We start from the raw sequence: 20,824 nt of genomic DNA, 5'->3' as shown, positions 1-20,824 counted from the left end.
ACCTGATCTGTAGCTCTGAGTAGTCTGACTCTGGAGCTGTGTCAGAATGACCAGTGTAAATCCCAAAAGGACTCCTACAACGGTAAATGTTTTCTGATGTATCACCTCTATGCGTAAGGTCTCATTAAAGCTGCACAGATCATCTGCAGAAAAATTCTCTGAAGTTCCCTACAGCCCGACAGAACATGTTGGCGTCTTTCAAGTCATTGTTTTCGTTTTTTCGCAGCTTACAACTTTAAAGGTTTGGTTCAGTCTCATCACTCTAATTCATTTCGTCACTAGCAGCACCACGTGGCTGCAGCATATCGTCTGTACGCACATTATATCATCAATACTGTCATTTTTCTGTGTGAGGACAGTGTCAGTGTTTATCAGTTTGATGTCCCTTGTGGTATGTTATTTATACAAGAAGTATGTAATATAAACTTGTGTTGAGCTCTCATTTGCTCGAACATTTTTGGTCAATTTAATATTGTAGTTAATGGTACAAGAATGAGCGTATCGTCATCGTCCCAAACAGCAGGTGGAACAAACAACACACTGTATGACAGGAATCAAATGAACCAAATTGAAAAGCACTTTAGTGGTCGTATTTTTGTATAAGAAAAATTATCTCTTATCATAAATTGTCTCTCTCTTATTCAGAGTATCCCTACCGCACCTGCTATTCACACGAAAACACACGCAGATGGGCACAATGTATGCAAGCCTTTTGCTCCTGATGAAACTGGATTATGAGTGGGCGGCGAGCCTCTTTCTCTCTCTGGCTCCCAGATCCCTTTGAGTTGTCTGAGGAAAACTGAGGAACAAGGCTCAGATCAGAGTTAGAAAGAGCTTAACTGTCTCAACACATCCACAAGAGCGACAGTGAAACTCTGCTCTCATATAACAACTGTTTGCTGTATAAATGATTCACTCTCAATACATATTGGTTAAGACATTGCTTTTAGTTTTAATCACACATCATTTTGAAGCATTTGTTTTACATTGTTGTTCTTGTTTTCTTACTTAAATTTGGCGAAATGACAGCCCCTTGCAGAATTGCATGTTTTGTTTTTTTTCCTACTTAACAAAAATTAGCAAGTGCCTGCAATTTTCTCAATTCCCAGTATTTTCAACTTGAAAGTGCATCATTTCAATTTGACTCATAATTTAAACCAATCATTTTGTTTTTAATAAACACTGAAAGGATTGCTTCTCAGAGGCTTACGTAAACTCATTTAAAAGACCCTCGTAGGTTGGTGTTATATTTTGTCTTTGGCTCTGGATCACCTCTAATGAGACACCTGACAGTAAGAAAGATGCACTAGACTCATGCCAGCTTCGTACAGGCTCCTCTGTGTCCTCTTAAAGCTAAGGGCAATCCCTTACCAAAACCTGCACTCTACACACACACACACACACACACACACACAACCCCTGACTGTGCTCTGATACCAGCTATATCAGCTCAGAGTAGTCCCTCGGGGTGTAGCTCTGCAGACCGGTGGAAGACCAACATCGAGGGCTCAGTGTGTGCCTCACGACATGGCTCTTTCTGCCACTCGAGCAAAAAAATCTGGACAAATCATTTTTCTGCCTTGAGAATTATTTCACAGTGCAAGCAAACCATACAAGAGAGTTTTGCTTGCAGTTGTGTGTTTTACTTTTTTGCCCGCCTTTGTGTATTTGCAGCTAAATGAGGACATGTGTGACCATTGTGTTTGGGCACTGTCTCATTTGTTGACTGATTTGTTTGGGCCCTCTCTGGTTTTGGAGATAACCACGTATAACCAGATGAATATTCCTAATGGCTTTTTAATGTCTTTCTAATTTGCCCTTTAAAGGGCTCTAATGGACTGTCCCCATGTTTGCACATAGAGGAGGAACAGTGGATCTGACTCATTTAGTGGTTACCCTTGAGCCTGCACTAAAGCAGACAGAAGCATTACGCTTCTTCGGAACTTCTACTTTAGGAAGAGACATAACAGCGTGATATTTTGCTCAACAGTCTTCATAGCTCTATTATATTTGGCTGACCAGCCCTACGTGTCTGAAAGAGATTCCCAGGGTTTGTGCTGTAGAGTGCATCTGTGAGTTCATGTGGAATGAAAATGCACATTTAAGAGAAGATTTCAAGAATGAGCTGGTTGGGCCGCTCTGCTGATTTCCAGACTTCAAATCCTGGTTTGCAAAAAGTTGTTTTGCTTCCCTCTGTAGCAGAGGGATACAATGTCAAAATGTATGTATTACATCGCACATTTTCTCGTTTAATGGTGTTGCTGGAACACTAATGGGGTTTTTGAGGCCTTGATGCTGGCCTCGCATATTGACATTTGAGAGAAAATGATAGACATCTTTGCTGTTAAGAAAACAATTTCAGTACCTCATGCATTTGGTTAAAGGAATAGTTGGACATTTGGGGAAAAAAAAAAATAACTTTTTTTTCCACCCTTGTTGAAAGTTAGATGCGAAGATCAGATTTATTTCTGTACACTGATTTGACAGCTGTTTAGCTTAGCTTAGCACAAATACTGGGGCTGTATTCTGAATTGCATAAGTATGATGTGAAATTGAGTATGCAGTGTTTCATCTGCATGGTATGTAGATTTAGTGCTGCTCCCATACATGGGCTTTTTGGTCTTCTTCATGATGTGTGTCTGTCCGTCACATAAAACTGAGGATAGACAGACACGGCCAGAACATGCCTCTCCTCTATTTCCGTCACCAGCGCTTTTCTGGAAAGTTCAGAGATTTTCGCACTCGGAGCACTCAGAAGAAAGACGCCGGGTGCAGTGCTTTTTCTCAAGTTGACCGCATGCAGCCGCATATGCTCTCTCAATGAGAACAATTTAAAAAAGATGCTGGCGCTCAGAAAAAAACACTAGATGGTTACAGACCCACCATTGTTTATTTAGTAGGCAGTGAAGTACATGCTGATTGAGTATGTAGGAGGCAGTATCTTGATGTGCGATCTCGAACACAGCCTAAAAGCAGTCTTTGCGTCAAAGTGATGGTGTTTTCTTACTGCTTAAATGCAAAACAACAAAATATTATTTTATTTCGTCAACTTCTCTTTCTTTTTTTACCTTTGGAGAGAGAGCCTTTGAATAAGAATATCTCTCACAATATCAAACTATTTATTTAAAGAATTATTACCAGGATGTGTGCTGAGCAATGCAATAAAATCCCTAAGATAATATAATAAACAATATTGGCCACGCCCATGTCCACTGAAACTTATATGTAACGTAAATATACATTACATATTGGTAGATCCTACGTACCTGACATCAAATACCCTCAAGGCTTTGTTGTACTCTTGTGCATGTATGTGTGTGCGTGTGTGTGTCTCGGTGTCGCAATGTGGAAACGGTGATGTAACACAGCGAGTGTGTCTGCCAGTTAAGCCAGTGATGAGAGGAGAGAGACATATGGAGGTTAATAACCTGTGAGCCAGGCTCTGTTTTATTGGAGTAGTTGGCCATATGAATCAGGTGGCAGATCCATGTCTGTTGGTGTGTGTGTGTGTGTGTGTGTGTGTGTAGGAAAGAGAGCATGTACAATGGAATATGTGTAATTATTAATAGCACATTTAACCTCGCAGCAGGCGAGCTGCCTCTCTTGTTACAGTAGAACATATGTGTTGGTTAGCAGTAGTTATTACTGGCAGGAAAAAGTGTGTGAGAGTAAGAGCGAGAGGGGAAAGGTGTGAGCAGAGGTTGATTGCAAAGCCATTTCCTAAGGCTTTGTCGCGCTCTGTTAGCTGAGGAGCTCCATTTCAAAGACAATTTGTCTACTGCTGAGCACTTTGGCAAAGCGTGGCCTTGGTGGTGAAGAAAGTCTGTAGTCTTGTGTGTCTATGTGTGTTTGTTTGAGAAACTTTTAGCTCTCTGTGCGTGCCTTTTGTGTACGAGTGATGTTTCGTGGAAGAAGACCTCGTCTGAAGGTATACGTATCTGCTTAAAGTGTATATACTGTACGTGTGTGCACATTTCTGAATGTGTTTCAAAAAGAAGTGCAAATAAGCTTCTAAATCAATCACTTGTGACATTAACACCGATGCAAGCCCCTTCCAATCACCATCTACCAGCCATCAGTGGCTGGCTGAGTGGCCACATTAGCAGGGTCGTGATCCGCTCTTTGGCTGTTTTTCAAGAAGATGCCGACTTGGCCGTTCGCCCACGAGATTTTTGGAGAGGTCGTCCATCATCTTCAAAATCTGAGCCCTGCAGGAGCTGCTGCTGCTGCAGTCACTTACTCATGCATGTGTACAGGGGTGGAGCCTATACGCACAGAAAGTAATTGTAGGCTGACAATTTTCTTGTTTGACTAGGACCTTCTTTTTTTTACAGATTATTATTATATCCGACCCCACAACAACCTTCTTCCTTTCGCCAAACAAATCTAAAATACAATCTTTATTGTTATGTTTGGTTTTCAGGCCAATAACATTATGATCTTCTTTGGCATACTGTCCCCTGCAGCACCATGTATAAGAAGATCACAACCAATACTAAGTTATTCATCTCAACAAATCCTTATTCCTCCAAAACAGTCGACACACACACACACACACACACACACACACACACGCACACGCACATTACATTGCCTGACATTTATATCCTGGAGACTAACCCTGAACCCAATCATAACTGCTACTTGCCTAATCCTAACCCTTACAATCACCTTAAACCAAGTCTTTACCCTAAATTGTAACGTCATGGGCACATGCATCTTGTCCTCAATAGGAAGGCAAGTCCCCACAATGTAGTAAACAGATGTATGTCCCCACAATATCAGTAAAACATGCCCCCCCACACACAAACACACACACACACACATACATACCTGTGCAGGTGCATTGTCGCATATTTTTAAATCTGACAAAGAAGCACAGACACTACATGTTTATAAAATGACTGTACTTGCAAAGGTCTCACCTTGGGTGTCCAAGGTAACTCGAAAAGTTGCTCTTCTTTGTGAGAGCAGCTGAACAAATTAAATTAAAAATATATAACAACAGTTAGCCTTGTTTTCACATTCTTTTTTTCATGTATTTGTTAGCTGCTCTTGTTGCTCGAGGGTCCGACATATTTGGGTCAAACATAACAAAACAAAATTATTACTTACGATTCATACATATTGCATGTATTTTTTTCCTGATTAGCATTTATCGTCTCATGCAACCAGATTTCCCCTGCTAGATGTCCTGAAAATGTAAAATCTTATTGTATTACTTCTCTAAATGGGAATATTTTGAAGCTGGAGTTGGTAATTCAGTTATACACTGTACCCAACAAATGTGGGGAGCACTTGTCTGTTCTTGTGTCTGTCTGTGAGCCGCATTGAGAACCTAAAAATATAGGACCAAAATAAATGCCATGTAGTGTTAAAGCACTTTGAGTGGTCGTGGGACTAGAAAGGCACTATACAAATACGAGTCCATTTACAACTTCTGACTTTTTTTATTTACTTTCTTCCAGGTATGCTGTTCTGCGAGACCCAGCTGGCTGGCTGAGTGTGAGCCCAGTCACAGGAACCGTCAACACCTCGGCCTCGCTGGACCGTGAGTCTCCTTATGTCCATGACAACAAATACACAGCTGTCTTCATCGCCACGGATAACGGTGAGTTACAGATACCCCACTGTATAAAGATCATAGAGGTTACTTAGACAAAAACAGTATGTAATGTCATTAAATCATCATCAAAACCTTCAGATGAATACATATCCATTTAGCCATTAATGTAATGTCTCTAATATAATGAAACAGTAATTAATAGCTAGTCAATCAAAGGCTTTGAAATTACTGTCCTAAATTGGTTTCTTGTAAATATTTCCCAGGAAACGATGCACAAAGATTTATTTTGAACAATGTCAAAGTCCTTCCTACACTTTTTAACTAAAAATGTAAAACCACCACAGCAACACAGATGTCAGCAAAACAAGCTAAGTTCACTGCAGCTACCACTCAAATAAACTATTTAATGTGTTAAATGAGTGTTATGGGTATTATTATGATAAAGATTTGAATTTATGCAGTGGTAGCTAGCTAACAGGGCTTCCCACTATATATCTATTCTCACTTGCATTACACAAAGAATTCCTCCTGTGTGATGATCGTCAGAAAGATTGCAGCAAACGTGAAAAAGTAGAAACAAAGCCTGCCTCTGCATTAAGCACAGTTCACTCTTGGTAAAGACTCACGCTGTTGGTTAGTTTCACCTGGCCACAGTGAAACTGTCATTATCCCGCAGTGACAATGTGATGGCCTTAAGTGGCACTGCTTCTAACGGAACATATGGCCGCTGGTTGCCAGTGTCAGTGGAGCTGCTGCTCTGAGACTTTCAATGGCTCAGATGAAAGTGTTCAGAGCCTCTACGCGCCTCTCCTTTTTCTCTGGGCTTCTCTCTGTCTCTTTGTCCCTCTCTTTCAATGTCTCTCTCCCTCTCCCTATCAATCTATCTGGTGTGCCGTACTCAGGGAGATTCTGACAGATCCATTAAAGGAACTGAGGGATTCTATTAGTAGGTAGCAGAATAGCACTGTTGTGCTGTGGAATTCGGCAGCCTTAGAAAGATGAGCGTTGAAAGAGGAGTAATGACGGGGCAGGTGGAGAAGGTGGAAGGGTCAAAGGAACAAGAGAAAGGAAGGTACATGAGAGGTGATAACGGGAAAAAGATATAAAGCCAGGGAGAGAAGGAATAGGTGGAGAAGAAGAGAAATGATGAAGATTATGAGCAGGCAGGGCAGGGAGTAAGATTAGTGTTGGAGCCAGAAGAGGATACGGGGTAAGAAGATGGTTTACAGCTTAATAAAGTTTTTGAGATACAGTTATGTATCTGCTTTAAAGAAATTGTTTACCATTTTGGGAAATACACTCATTTGTTTTTTTGCCGAGTGTTAGATGAGAAGATTGATACCACTCTTGAGTCTGTATGGTAAATATGAAGCTACCACCAGCAGCTGGTTAGCTTAACTTAACAAAAAGGTAACATAAGTCCACCTTCTTTTTTCTAGCACATCTAAATGTTACTAGCTAATTCATTAACCTATAAACAAATCATATGTTGTTTTTAACATAACATATTGTGGTCTAGTATGTGCTGAACTAAGCTAAACAGTTGCTGATTGTAGCTCTATATTTACCGGACAGAGTTAAAAGTGATATCAATCATTTTTATTTTTATTTTATTTTATACACTATATTCATCCGGAAGGGGACATTTTTCTCTGCATTTGAGCCATCCTAGTATATAGGGAGCAGTGGGCTGCCCATGTCAGGGGAGCAGTTAGGGGTTCAGTGTCTTGCTCAGGGACACTTCGACACAGGACACGTCCCAGCCAACCTTGCGATTACCAGACGACCCTCTTAACCCAGTGAGCCACGGTCTCCCTCATCTTATTGAGCTCAGCAAGAGTGGTTTGGCTTCTTTTGTTGAATAAAACAAATATGTTTACATTCCTCAAAGTGAGTTCTGCTGATACCAGACCCAGAACCCCAGATATATTAGCCGTTGCCTTCAGAGGCTACATCGTCCTCAGACCAATAGCAAATGGCTTCTGAGATCGAATGCAAATTGTTGGACATGTTATAATTGTGACCTGATGATGGCACTACGTTATAAGGCACAGGATCACCGAAGTTATTACAATCCATCTTGAGGGGCTACATAAATCCTTGTACCTAATTTCATAGCAATACATTCAATAGTCGTCGAGACATTTGACTAAACCCAAAAATGTCAACCAGTGGTGCTAGAATAAAAGTCAGCGCATCTTGATCTGTACAATGTGTACAGCAATCCATCCAATGATAGATTGTAGAGATATTTCAGACTGGCCAACATTGCCAACCCTTCAGCCAAACCATAAAACTCAAACCGCACTTAATCCTATGTATGTCCAACATGTAAACGTGATAGATTAGAGGCACTTGGTCCATGCTGCTCCTAGGCCAATACTCTACACAGATATAAGTAACGAGAACCATAAATATCACTGCACCCAGACCTTTAACAACCCACTGAATTGATGCTTGCATGCGTGCAGTGTGTGTGTGTGTGTGTGTGCACGTGGTTAAAATGTGAGCAGAAAGCTGATATACTCTCGATCTCTACCTCGACTCTCTCGCTCTGTCATTGACGGGATAAATTTGCTCCTTCCCCACAGCGATCTGCACAATGATTGTATGACGACCCACCTATGTAGACTACCAGCAGGATATCGATTGACCCTGACACATTCATCTTTATCTTTATGTGGAAACCTCAGATAAATACCCATCTGATCTGCACTTGAGAGGAGGAGGAGGGTGAGAGTGAGCGATAGACTTGTGTCAAACAGAAAGGGAGGAGGTTAAAGGTGGGGCATATATGAGAAGCACCTGTACGCAAAAAGATAATTGGGAAAACATTCTGAAAAAGGAGAAAAATCGATGGAACTAAAGCATGACAGCATTACATTATATTCATGTACAGTTTTTTTCTAGGTAAATTTCACAACACGTGATATTTAAAATCTACTATCTATCGACCATTGAATTACATATTGACATAATTAATACTTCTCAAAATGAAAAAATGCTGCCGGCAACCTTAATTCTTGCTGTGTATAACTGAAGGGGTGAGAGTTTTCCTGAAATAAATATTTTCTCTTTTGTCGTGGTCCGCCCCAGTTGAAGCCGATTTGACCTTGTGTGCTGGCTTTAAATGGGAAGTATACTCTTGGTAAATGTTTTGCACGGGTAGCAACAGATTGACTCTAGTTTCTGGTTAACAGCATGAGGGCAGGTCAGCTGGAGCAGGCCTCCGGGCTGCAACAGATGGTGAACCATGGAGCGCACATACCATTGGGAAGGTGGAGAGTCTGGTTCAAGGAAGAGACGCTAAGATGGTAGACAAAAATAGGACAAACAGAAGAGAAGAACACAGGATCTGGGGGGTTCAACAAGGTAGTGAGGTAATGATAATGTTAGGGTCAAGTTCAGGGGTCATCTCCTCTGGAGAATTTACAGCATTGAGTCTCTAGTCTGGAGGGTACACTCTGTTGCCATAGCAATCAACTGCATTTGCAGGAGAGGCAGACAGGGCCATTTGTCACTGCATGGCGTGTGAAGTTGTAGGCTTCAATGAATGTGTGATTGTCACTGTGTGCGCACATACATGCATGTGCGTGCCTGAGTGTAAGCGTGTCTGTTTATTTGCATCCACCGGGGCTCACCTTCATCACTGCATCTGTATTTGTGCACATTGTCTCCCTCCTCCCATCACAAGTTTTTGTTTCTGAGTTTAAAAAAAAGCCACAAACCCAGTTCTGCCTGGGCAGCAGGAAGCTGGCAGGCCGGCAGAGCGGCGCGGTATTGTTTGAGGAGATATTGTTCCAACCAGAGCAGAGGGCTTGACAGGCTGTTTATATAAACTCTCATCAGTAGCTGCTGGTTTTGCACGCCAACAAATTCTCTTCTGCTCTATGATTCCCCGCCGGGACGCCAGCTGTTCCAGCATCTTACCCCCCTCTCCTTCCTTCACATTAGTTTTTTATATTCCATGTCGGAGGATCTGTGCGTTTGTGTGTGGGTGACTTGAAGTTGTGTGTTCATCCTGTTTTTTTTTAAGTCTTGTCCGGGTACATGCGGTTCCTCTCTAGCCTGCTCCTTGCGTATCCACTCACTGCTGTGTGTTGTGGTTCAATGTTTTCTCCTGCTCCTCATTTAAATGTTAAACCGCCTCCTGGTGGGAACCATTTGTCATTGGGAGGCATGAATACATTATCAAAGCCCCAGTCGTGTGAAACGCAGCGGAGCGCACACACACACACATACTTACACACATGCAATCTTCAGTGAGTGCTGCCACCAAACCCCCTATTAAATACTCTTAAGTTATGCACAAAAGAGCTGAGCAGTGTTTGCTTTGAACTAGGGCTGCAACTAACGATTATTTTAATAATCGATTAATTTGTCGATTATTTTTTCGATTGATCGATGAATTGGCGGGGAAAAGGCGAGCGAATAAAAACGTGTCTTTAGTCTTGCAAACTATTCCACCTCTGCTTTACTACTGTTATTAACGAGCTAACGCTAACTTGTCATGCTTGTCAAGCTGGATAACGAGTAAACAGCAGCACCAGGAGAGCTACTGGAGGGACGCTACGTTCCTCACTTCAACACAGAACATCAGTAGGATTCTGTAGTGACTAACCTGCTGTTGAACTCCCTTCCTCCTCATCAAGGACTCCAACATGTTTATGTTTTGCCGTGCCGTGCCATGTCGCTTTTGCATATCTTGCAATTAACACTTTTTCGATTTATTGAGTGTGAAATGCTCCCACACCTTGGATGACTCAGGTCGTACTGATTTCTCTGCCTCCGCCATGTGTTTCAGAACAACGTTTCGGGTCTCTCCGATGGTCTTTCCTCTACCTCCGCACTGCTCTTCTCTTTTTTTTTTTTTTTTTGCTCCACTCTGCTCTGTGCTCAACTCAACTTTTTTTTTTATACTCAAACATCTCCGCGACTTATTGAGTGGCGTAATAATCGCGCAACACAACGAATCAATAATGAAATTCGTTGCCAACGCTTTTAATAATCGATTTCTGAATGTGAACGAATTTTATCGATTCGTTGTTGCAACCCTACTTTGAACACGTGGACGTACGGTGAAGTGACCTCCATTTAGAACTCAGTTTGTGTGTGTGTGTGTGTGTGTGTGTGTGTGTGTGTGTGTGTGTGTGTGTGTGTGTCTGTCTATGTGTACAACAGTTAGCCAACCTCGACAGAGTCAAAGAGACATTTGTTAAGTACAGGAATATTAAGTATTACACACACATTCACGCACTAAGACCTAGCAGTGTGATAAGTCTCAGCATTCATCACAGTCAGATCACATCCCCTCTGGTTTAAATCAAAAGCAGGAGGCAAAAGGAGAGAGGAGACTCTGAATTATAATGGGTCACAGAAAAAAAAAATCGCTTTGGTGCTCAGATGGATGTAAAATTAAATAGGACTGTGTGTGTGTGTGTGTGTGTGTGTGTGTGTGTGTGTGTGTGTGTGTGTGTGTGTGTGTGTGTGTGTGTGCGTGCGTGTGTGTGTGCAGCATGTGTGTAGTATCTGTCCATCGCTCTGTGACGGGTCCACATAATAGGTTCATCATCTCTTCCCTCAAAAGAGAGAAAAAGACTGACAGTGGTAGTTGGCTGTCAGTAACAGAGATGTGTGTGTGTGTGTGTGTGTGTGTGTGTGTGTGTGTGTGTGTGTGTGTGTGTGTGTGTGTGTGTGTGTGTGTGTGTGTGTGTGTGCGCGCGTGCGCGCGTGCAGGCACACCATTCTGTGCCTCTACATGTGTCCATCTTCGTGTACGATGTACGCCACGGTGCCGCCTCATTGCCATACTAAGTGCTGGGAACCAGTGTGCCGCTCATTGCTTTAATGGGCTGAGTAATTTCCCTGTTTCAGGCCAGCACAGACACAATGGTTTCACTGCTAACTGTCTGTCATGTCAGAAGCACACAGTGAGGCAGCCTGGCAAGCTGAACGCAGATAGATAGACTCATGTTGTTTCTTTAGCCAGCTGTGATCAGGCTCCCCCAAACAAAATATTAAAGCACAATGAGCCAGTGTGGCAGCCCAGTGCGCTACAATCCTCGGGCCAAGAACAGAATAGAAAACAGAAGTCTTTAACATTTGTGAAGATGACTGTCAGTGTTTACAGATAGCTCAATCTTTTAGTTCTCCAGCTCTGGCTTTTGAATGTAGAAAGAAACTGCACTAAACCCGGATTTAGCTATTGATGAATCAATGTTTGATTAATAGGGGATTTGGTACTGATCTGTTAGCAGAAAGAGACATGGTGAATGCTAGAAATCAGCCATGGCAGACTTCTCTAACCTTCCAAAGAATTCATTATACAAGAGCCCAGAGAGCACAAGGAAAGGAGCCGATTCCGTCTAATAGAATAGCAAATATAGTAACGGAAGGCTCAGTGTCAAGGAGGCAAAAAGAGAAATATGGAAGAAACTGAGACAAGCTTCAGAGACTTGGGGAGAAAAGTGAAAGGTGAAAATTAAAAAGACTGGACATTTTTGGGGTTGGAACATGAGAGAGTAAGATCGAAGGCTCTGTCAGATGTCAAAACAGGCTTATATGAATGTCGGAGGTGTTTCCTTGTGTATATATATACACACATCTCGTGTCAATCCCTATATGGAGACAGAGACACTAAGGCAAGCAGGTTAACTACCTTACTGAAATGTGTTCTTGCCCAGCCAATCAATTATGACCCTGTGGAGCAGTAGATAGGGGTGACGCCAGCGTGGGGGTGGGGTATCAAGGCATCTTGACCCAGGATAATGGCAGTGTAATGGGATATGCTCTAGAATGTGCAGAAGATCACAGCTCGACACTGTCTTGCCTTCTGTTGCCTCCCCTGTCTTGCCGCATTGCTTCATTAACCCCAAACACACACTGTGTCTTTCTCACTTCAGCACTTTAGTAACACCATCTCAACCTCTGGCTCCCTCTTCCTGTCCCTCCATGACCGCCTTTGTCTTTCATGTCTCGACTTGAACCTCTTGGGGAAGTCGCCACCTTGTAAACAGGATCACTTCTGTGATTAAAGAATACCTTTGTTCAGCTTTGCCAGGGAAGAGACGTCTCTCTCTGTTGTGGCTGTTATCAGGCCCTGCCTCTCTCGTGTCCTTGGAATACTGATTCATCCACAGATCAGAAGTGATCGCTGGACCTGGCACGCTAAAACAAACACGCCTCTGCCCAGCAAGAGAGCCTCTGTTTGAGTGCAGTGATACAAGGATACTTGTTTTGTAAAATACTGAAGCTCCTGGTCATGTGGGAAGTAAGAATACTCAAAATAAAATTTAAATAGTGCCCCCCCCCCCCACCTCCTGTCCAATTTTAGTATATGTGCTATCGAAATAACACACACCCCAGCACGTTTCTGGCTCACGATTTCCCACGAGGGCTTCCTCTGTGGAGATATGAACAGATTTAGGTGTAGTTTTAACGACAGGGATCCAAACCATATGAGATGAGTGGGTAGAGATGGAGAGGAGTAGATAATGAAAGATGAAGTCAGGTGATGGAATCACGGATTGTTTTCAGCTTCTCGATGCATTTCATTAGACCAACATAGAAGATCTGTCAGAGGCTTAGTTCCTGATGAGGAGTTAAAGGCACCATCTGTGTATGTCAGAGTGTGTTTTTTTTATCATTCTGGGCTGTATGATGGCAGTGTGATACGCCAGGCTTTAGGGTGTTTTAATTACACAGCCTCACAGTTTCTTTGTTGCTATAAAGGCCACCTCAATTAACACCTTTCACGTAGAAACGACACAGGATTTCTCCGGCATGGCTGTGCTGCCATATCAGCTTTGATATACTTTGCGCTTGAAAGCAATTTGCTGCTTGCACAAAGTTTATAAAGAACGGAAATGTTCTTTATAAACTTTGACTGACACAAAGTCAAAGTAATACCATTACCATGAATCATACTTCCAGCGGTTGAAAGAAGGCCTTCCTCTCCCCACACACACATTCACACATGCACAAATGCAGACGAGTGACCAGAGAGGCCATGTTTGCCTGAAAGTTCACCAAAGTTCAACTCAATGCGACGCGAAGATGCATACTGACCTGCTTACTGTTTTGGAAATTGAATTTTGTAGACAAATAATTTAGAGTGGAATAAGCACAGGTGTCTTTTATAACTCTGGCTGATTAGACCTCTGCTCACGTTGGAGCTTGGTGGAGCTCGGCTGGGATTTACATGATGTCACCAAAGTCAATAACCGTCAAGGCTCATGGTCATATAGGCTAAATCTGCCAATGGACACAAGTAGACGGAAATATCACAGCTATTGGATGGAATGCCATTAATGTGGTTTACTACATGCGTTGTTCCCACATGATGAATCATGCAGAATTAGGTAATCCCTGACTCCTCCTCTAGTGCCACCATGAGGTTGACTGATGTGGTTTTAAGCTATTTAACAGCTGTTGAAATTTGGTAAATTTGATGATCCCTTGACTTTTCCTCACAAGCAATCATCAGATCTATGACCTCTATATGTGTCCAATGCTTTGGTTGATGACCAAATATCGGCTGTGATTTAATTGCAATAAACGGACAAAAAGGATGCCGAAATAACTACATCATGATGCAGATTTGTAAAAAGTCTGAATTCATGTTTTGTTAGTTCTCTCCACAAGACGACAAGCAAATCACTTTTAAAATACTTTTTTTTCAATGGAGCTCGGATCGATCGGTGCTAGGCTATGCTAACATTGTAGCAGCTCCATCAACACTCAACGTAACATCATCTAGGGGCGAATACGGCAGCGTCTTTTTCATTGTTTGTACCATATGGTTTATACACATACACATAGTTTTGTCCGATCACTAGTAATATCAGGTATCGTAGAGCTCTGGGTGAACACCTACAGCTACAATATATGTTTCCTGATTCAACAGCGACAGTGATGACACGAGGAGCATCTTAGTGCTGAGAGGCTTTGGCGACACAGCGGCACGCAAATTTCTCGGCAGTTGAAAATGTTCAATGTTGCGAATTTCGCGTTTTCGCGATATTGGCTGAGCTTGTTTAAGCTATCAGGAGGAGGCGTAGCTAGGTGACCTTTCAACTTGCTCTGCATTTTTTTTTTTTCTAAGAATATGGTCCAACACTACACATTGCATTTACACCTGGCTGACCTGGCCTGGCTGATTGGTTAGGCCTTTTAAAGTGACAGTGAGTACCTCCTAGTGAGTTCCGTTATTTGATCGTTCCTCGCTCGACTTGAACTGAAATTGTTCCAGTCCATCATAATGAAGGCTTCTCCAATACTCTGAGCAGCAAGGAAGAATCCCTGAGGAGACATGAGTGAGGACGAACATGGCCAGCATTCGCCCAAGTCTTTTATCAGACTGACACACCCCTTTATTGGAAATCTGTCTGTGATTGGACGCTGCAGTGTTTTTAAAAAAAATTGTATTCATCAGCTAGTTGAATAAATGTGGATCTTTGTTAACTGTGGCAATGTACAAATGGTTTATGTGCATTCAGTGTCTGAGCAGTGAAGGCCATTTACACACTGGTTTGACTGATCTGTACACAGTATAAATACAAACGTTGTTATTATTTGGACAGTGTGGTACGTGCAAATACAAAATTTAAAACAGCAGAAGTAGCTACAGAGCTGTTAAAGACGACTGACATCTGATCCAGCTGTGCTGTGGTTATCAAAAACAGCTGTCACTTGAGAAGACGATTCAGAGGAAAGGACGTCTCATTTCTGTAAAAATGTGTTTTCTCGTTTACTCTCATCCTCGTAGTGGGAGGGACTAAGATCCATGCACCAGATGCTATTGATGAAATGTGGATGCAATTAAGATATTTAGGATTTATCCAATGTCACTTGTGACACATTTCTAATAACATAACATGTTCTAATAAATAATAGCATAATAACAATTCCAATCAAGTGAGGCAGTGGGCTAGTATGCCACCAGGACATCAGGACCCTGAAACCAAAGAAGCTAAATGGAATTCAGCCGTCATTTGTCTGTATTATTTACACTTCAGCTTCCATATGTCAAAATGTTTGCTGTGAAAAAGTCCTTTAGACAATCTAGGAATGGGGAGCAGGGTTAGGCAGGGGGAGAACAGGTGCCTGTATAGGGCCTTCAATCGTTTTTGAATATGTAACTAATTTTGGAAGCTTAAAATTTGCTTTTTTTAAATCTCGTATTGGCCCAATAGGCCATTAGATCTTGCTTAAATGCTGTGAATACTATGAGTTTAACAAACTTAATTAAAGTGCTTTCACTTTGATTTGTAGACACTTTATTTTTTCATTTTGATCCGACACCTTATCGCAGTAAAAATCCTGTCGCAAAGTTTTTCTGGGAGCAGACCAAAACAGGAAATCTCCCAAGGAGTGCAATTTAGGTGTTTAATTACCACAAGAAGGGCTTGCGGTGTAAGTCTACTTTAAGCCGTATCAATACCTTCCTTCTCCAATCACTTGGCATATTAGCCAGCAACTGATAACCCAAACTCTATTCTGAATGTAATTTGCGATGCACCTGTCCCCAGCACCGCTTCTCTCCCCGAAGTCATCTCTCTTAATGACTTGTGCCTTTTGTAATTGGCTCTGGCTGGGTTCATTTACAGTTCTGATCAGCCAATAAGATTAGCGGGGCGTCATGTGATACTGTTTGCCGAAGCCCTGAGGAGACTGATGAGTGATGGGACAGAATGAATTGGGTTATCTGAAGGGAGTTTTAACAAGGTCTGGGACTCGTGCAGTGGCAAGATGGATAGAGGGGAAGTGGAAAATACTGAACCAGATAGGAGGCTGTATCCTTCAGTATTATAGTGAGAGCAAAGGATGGTAGAGATAGCTTACACACAGTAATTTGGATGTTGGTTTACATGTTGATGTGAAAATAACACTTTTTCTAAATGTATGTATTGCTTGTTTTCCTTATTCCTCTTATCATATGTACTATATAAAACCTTGGTGTTTCAGTACCCATCGTGGCACATTGTCGCCCTGAGGCAACAAACCAAAATCTGGCTGAGGTAGCGGACGGGACACATTGTATGATTGATATATTATCAGGTCCCCCTAAGCTCCCCAAAAATGGGGTGAAATACATTTTTACTTTTTTACTAAAGAGTCATGCCATAGAGGGTTAATATACTGTGAACTCTGCGGCTGGATGTGTTTGAATGGAGTTGTGAACAGTTTTCACAAGAATGGACTCAGGAAACTGTTGCAGTAAGTGTAGAGAAATGGGATGTCTCAGTATTGTGCTGTTGCTGTATGTGCAAGTTGTGATATGTAAGGTATGGGCTGTTTTACACTGCAAAGTGATGGGGAATAGAATTATCTAGATTTCAGTCAATTTTGCTGGCATGGCATACATCTCATATAATCATGTAACGCTGCTCTTATCTACTCGCTTTCTCATTTTAGATTTTGCCTTCATTTGTCTTTTCTCTTTCTCCTCTATTACCTTCCTGTGGTCCACCTGTGAATTAGTCTTCCTGACTGTTTAGCTGCAGCATAATGTATTGTGACATTTTCCAATGAGCCATTCCTCATGCACGGACCCTGCTCCTGGCTTCCTCTAGTCTCTGCTTGTTGTTATTTCTTTTCCGTCATCACCCACTTTTATGTGGCTGAGGAAAATAATCATACTAATGACAATGCTGAATATTTCTAGCCAAGGGCAACATGGTTGTTTGTACCCAAGCTGCCCTGGTATATAATGTTTGTTCTAATGAGAAAAAGAAAAGTAGCCAGATAAGAATAGTCTTGTTTCAGCCTTGTCCTTGGTGATGAAGTGTACAAGTGCGCTTTTTCTAATCCTGTGAATTCACTCGTTGCCAGACTTATTTCACAGTAAGAAAAACTGATCAAATGTAGGACTTAAATGATGGAACCACGAACCAAAAATGAAAATGGAACTGGCTGTACTTTTTCCCCCTTCAAATTTGTTGTGCTCCCTGCCCTCACCTCCTCTCATAAAACTTCACTGCTGCAACACGTTTTCTCCCCAAGAGGACTGACAGACTGCATACAGATCATGGATTTTATACTCACCACACCGTGCAGGGGCAGAAATTGGTACATTTCAAACCGCTGCTGGTCACAACCCTGTCTTTCCTTCTTCTTCTACAACAGCGGGAGGGAAAAGTCAGACAACAGAAAGAAAAAATAAAGCGATAACAACGGAAAGTGACAGTCAGACATAAATAGAGCATTAGCCTAGAGCCAAAGTGTTGGGAGAAAAAAAAAACTGTTTGAGGGTTAGAAAGAGAGACAGCAGGGAGGAGAGAGAAAGAAAGGTTAGTTTGCAGCCTGTAGCTGTGGATTAGCCCCGACCGCCCCAGGAGTCAATCAGGCTGCTTGCTCCTCTCATCTCTGGGCAGACGGGAGAATAACAGGGCTGTCTAACTGCCAGCCACGGGCAGGTGGAGGTAAAGGAGGCAGGAGTAGTGGTGGACGATGGAGATGGAGCAGGAGCGTAAAGCCTAAAGGAGGAGGTTGGAGGTGATGAAGGTGATGTGAAATCTTTACTGAATCCATCCCACGAACATAGTATTCTGAAATACTGTAATTTTGGTCTAAATATAACAATATCACAAATAGAAATGATGTGTTCACAAACTTTCCCCATGATTCTGTTTATTGTTTTTATTATATCCAATTTTGTGTGTGCTTGCCACTGGGCATTATGCAAATCTCCAGTGATGCAGACCAGCTCATTTGTTTTGTTCTTAACCAGATTACTTTCTATTTTTTTTATTGTGTAGAAAAGTTAGTACAAAACATGTGCAGACAACATAAACACATATACTACCCAAGACATGATGCAAAGTAAGACAGGGACAAAAACAAAGAGGAGCAAACGGAGGACAATAACATAACACAACAAAGTTAAATCCAAAAAATATATATATATGTATATATATATATATATATATATATATATATATATATATATATATATACATACACACAAACAAACCAAAAATACATCTAAAAATGGGGGGGGGGGCAAGAGATTAGGAGGGAAGAGAACAAAAAATAAAATAAAAGAAAAAAGAAATACAAATATTAAAAAAAAAATGGAATACAATTTAAATGATTTGTCTGCTGTTTCAATATTTTGTCATCAGTCTGGAAGCACAACACTTTATTGTTTGATACATTTTCAGTTTATCATAAGTGAGCAGAAATAAAGTAAGTTAGTTAGCTTCCAGCAGTCCCAAAGCTTTTCTTATAATGCTTTAACATCATCATCATCCAACGTTCATTGTTTAAAATATAATTCTTATCACATAATCAATATTCTTGCTTTTAAAAAAAGGACCACATGATGGCTTGTATTCAACAGAAAGGCATCACCAGACTGTGAGCAGTGCTGAGTATTGTAGCTACAGAGACTGTATTTGCTGTCTAGTCTTTGACCTCGACCCTCCCCACAAGTACAAGCTGATTGTAAATGAAAGCCTACAGGTGGTTGCAGGGTGGAGGAGCTGCTTTTGAAATACGGCAAGAGCAGCAAAAGCATTTGCAGGTGCTTTACAGAAAGTGTTTGCAAAAGATTAGTACAGTAGCAGCAGACTAGACCAAATCATTTGAATTGGCTGCCATATTGCAAAGTGTGCTTTGGATATGTATATGATGCATTTACTGATGTAGAGTTTGTCATGTGCGAGTGTAGCGCTGGTGCTGGAGTTGTCTGACTGAACTGGCCCGAGGGCTTTGCTCCTTTTAATATTGAAGAGGGGCTTTGACGAAGACAATTAAACCTAATTTCACTCGTTAATTAGTGTAATTCTTGCTCTGAAACCAATTTGTCAGAATCAATCCCTACGTGTGGAAAGTTAATTTTAGCTTTTGGACTGTTACATTTTTCATTGAAAATAATACATAATTTATTATCTAATTTTTCACAAAAAAACACTTCACTTGAATAAAGAAGTAACTTGCTTTTACATTTCAAAAGATTCTGATTTCATCCCTGCAATCTAATTAAACCCTGCATAAAGAAGGTCAAAAATAGGAGGGCTGCAGAGCAAAACACAGTCACTTGCAGGCACATTAGGAGTACATTTTACAAAACACTGTACTGGCCAGGGTCAACTGGAGATGGACTGCAAATAAAGAGGGAAGATGTCTTTCCTGTTACATACACTGGGTAGGTGATGCAGATGTTTAGCCGTGCTAGCAGATTATCTCGAGGTAGCCCAACGTCTGCCTGTCTCTCAGCAGTTATTGCACGGATTGCCATGAAAATTTGTGCAGAGATTTTTGGTCCCGAGATGATGAAGCCTACTGACTTTGGTGATTCCCAGACTTCACTTCTAGTGCCACTTTGAGGCAGATTGCTATGAAATTTGGTTCAGACATTCAAGTCCCCCTCAGGAAGAATTGTAACTATTTCGATGATTCCTTAATTCTCAGTAGCGCCACCATCAGGTAAAAAATGGTAAATAAATCTTCAATCATGGCCGTATAATGACAGAGCTTAATAATAACAGCTTCATAGACATATAGCTCAGAGTTTGACAGGAATTGTGCATTGTGAAAAGAAATATGGCCGCAGAACTGGAAAAGCTGAGTGATAAACTGCCATATTTACTAGTTATTTGCTGTGGCTGATGCTTCATTACTCTCTACCCACCAACGTGGCCATTGAGACTGACAATTTGCATTTGGAATGTAGCAATTGCCAAAGCAGCAAAATAATTGAGTAAGTCACTCAGAGTGCAATCGTTATCGGAGAGGAAGAGTGTCAGGCCTTAAATAACACACAAACACAACATTACAGGATTACACACACACACACACACACACACACACACACTTCCTAAGAGGCAGAGAGAGCGAACACCTTTGTCCTTGTTGCAATGTTTTTGTCGATTCAAGCCTTCTGTTACTTGGACAGGAACTCTGTGCTGCCAGCACAGTTTAATGGCTTGATGTCGCGATGAATTCATTTTTGACTCTGAACAACTCAATGGGAGGACAGTTTTCTTACACACTTTCATCACCCTGAAAATGACCATGTTCTTTTGGCATCACAGCAAATCCTCCCATGTCCTTTTTCTTTAATATTACCTACTTTACTTTTTATGGAAGTTTTAGTGCCTAACACGCGGAGTTGGGTAGACACGTTATAGCGGCAAAGATCCATAAATTGCAGGCTGTTTAATCAGAACTTTAGTGACAAAACGGTGTGAAGTAGAGGCCAGCAGACAAGCTCCACTGATGCCATGGCAGGCTGATGATGACATAGGCGTGATG

At 41.6% G+C, this 20,824-nt stretch overlaps 1 protein-coding gene across 1 annotated transcript in view; it reads left to right on the top strand.

Moving 5' to 3' along the window:
• Positions 1 to 20,824, top strand: part of cdh13 (cadherin 13, H-cadherin (heart)) — a 299,197-nt gene that overhangs the window by 258,449 nt on the left and 19,924 nt on the right. The window contains exon 12 of the mRNA XM_068723607.1: positions 5,469 to 5,611. Within this exon, the coding sequence (XP_068579708.1) occupies positions 5,469 to 5,611 (143 nt within the window). The remainder of the gene's footprint in view (positions 1 to 5,468; positions 5,612 to 20,824) is intronic.

This window comes from Cebidichthys violaceus, unplaced genomic scaffold (assembly GCF_023349555.1).
Source record: "Cebidichthys violaceus isolate CVI_PGR_0920_01 unplaced genomic scaffold, fCebVio1.0.p SCAF_3, whole genome shotgun sequence".
Lineage (NCBI taxonomy): Eukaryota > Metazoa > Chordata > Actinopteri > Perciformes > Stichaeidae > Cebidichthys > Cebidichthys violaceus.
This window is presented reverse-complemented; position numbering and strand designations above follow the sequence as displayed.